Below are 1,396 nucleotides of genomic sequence, written 5' to 3' on the forward strand. Positions count from 1 at the left end.
CATCATATAAAAGACCAATAGTCTATCTGTTGAACATAAAAGGATGATCACAATTAGTAGATTTAAATAAAAAGAACTGTTGGGATGGTCCGACCATCAACACCATTAAAATCCAAAATTAATTGTTAGAAGAACAACACAAGCAAGACTAAATCCCACAGCATCCAAACCCATCCAACCATAACATTTATACAGGAAATTTAAGAAAGAAAAGTAAAAAATAAAAAATAAAAACAACGAAACAGTTTCATCAAGAACCCATAACCAAAGTAGCAAAGGAAAAGTTTTTTTTTTAAAAACCGAACCACTGCGTTCAAGGAGTTTTTACACCCACTCCTTACGCCTCTCGTCACCCATCTTCATGAAAAACCCAGCAGTGACAAGGTCTCCCTGCATCATCCGTGCAACACGCAGTTGATCCTAAGGTTTGAGTCCCTCTACCTCTTCAAGTATGCTCAGAATTTTCTAAACTCGGGTCATTTTCTTGCCCTGGGATATTGTAATAGTGAGGGACTTCACGGCATCATCCACTTCACCCATTCGGTCGCCGATTACATCACTCGGTTTGCCCCTTTTTGGACGGGACAAGCTGGTAGCAGTAGAATGGGTGTTCTTGGACCCCCTGAGGTATCCATGTTTGTTGTATTTACCATATTCAACCGATTAGATGTATCATTGACATGAGGGGCTGAACCACTATCGTGGGCCTCGCCAGAGTCTGAAGAGAGGCGAATTGTGTAAGTCCCATATTCGTCTGTATTAGAGTCAGAATTCAACTCATTTCTACTTCGTCGGCGACCCGAAAGTGGTGATGAGTAAGCTATGCTCGCAAATGAGCCATGAGTAATGTCATTCCCAAACATGAATGACAAATCATAGTATCTGTCAATATGTTTGCCACACACCTTTTCAGTGAATGGGTTAGACTGCGAAAAAGTGAAATACAATGTTACAAACCGAGTGTAACGAATAAAACTGAACGAAGAAACAAATAAAGATTTTTTGAAAATTACTTACAGCTATGTACCCATCCCAGACTTCGTCTGTCGCCGTCACCATTTTGTTTTCACTATCCCATCTAAATCCGGAGGCATTCAACATATCTTGCATGGCCCAAAAGAATCTTTTTAACATCCACGATCGGTTAGAAATATATTTGTTCTCAAGATCAACACCACATCTATCAGAAATTTCTGTTATCGTGGCCTTATAAGCCTCCGGTTTGAATCCCATATCACTTTTCCTCCCGAGGTTTACTTGTTCCACTAGTGCATCAACTAACGCATTGTCCATATGGTCTGTCCATTGAATTCGCCCAGTTTTCCTACCAACTGAACATTTACTTTTACTACCAGTTGTCAGATTTTTCCTACTAGGGCTACCAATAAGCCTAGTT

The 1,396-nt window shown here is 40.1% G+C and overlaps 1 protein-coding gene across 1 annotated transcript; it reads right to left on the reverse strand.

The window, feature by feature from the left end:
* Positions 1 to 383: 383 nt before the first annotated feature.
* Positions 384 to 1,122, reverse strand: LOC131220428 (uncharacterized). Its single transcript, XM_058215344.1, has 2 exons — positions 1,018 to 1,122; positions 384 to 926 (listed from the first exon to the last, which is right to left on the reverse strand). The coding sequence occupies exons 1-2, from the start codon at positions 1,108 to 1,110 to the stop codon at positions 552 to 554; spliced, it is 468 nt and encodes a 155-aa protein (XP_058071327.1). The 5' UTR covers positions 1,111 to 1,122; the 3' UTR covers positions 384 to 551.
* Positions 1,123 to 1,396: the final 274 nt, after the last annotated feature.

The sequence above is a fragment of the Magnolia sinica genome, chromosome 12 (assembly GCF_029962835.1).
Source record: "Magnolia sinica isolate HGM2019 chromosome 12, MsV1, whole genome shotgun sequence".
Classification (NCBI taxonomy): domain Eukaryota; kingdom Viridiplantae; phylum Streptophyta; class Magnoliopsida; order Magnoliales; family Magnoliaceae; genus Magnolia; species Magnolia sinica.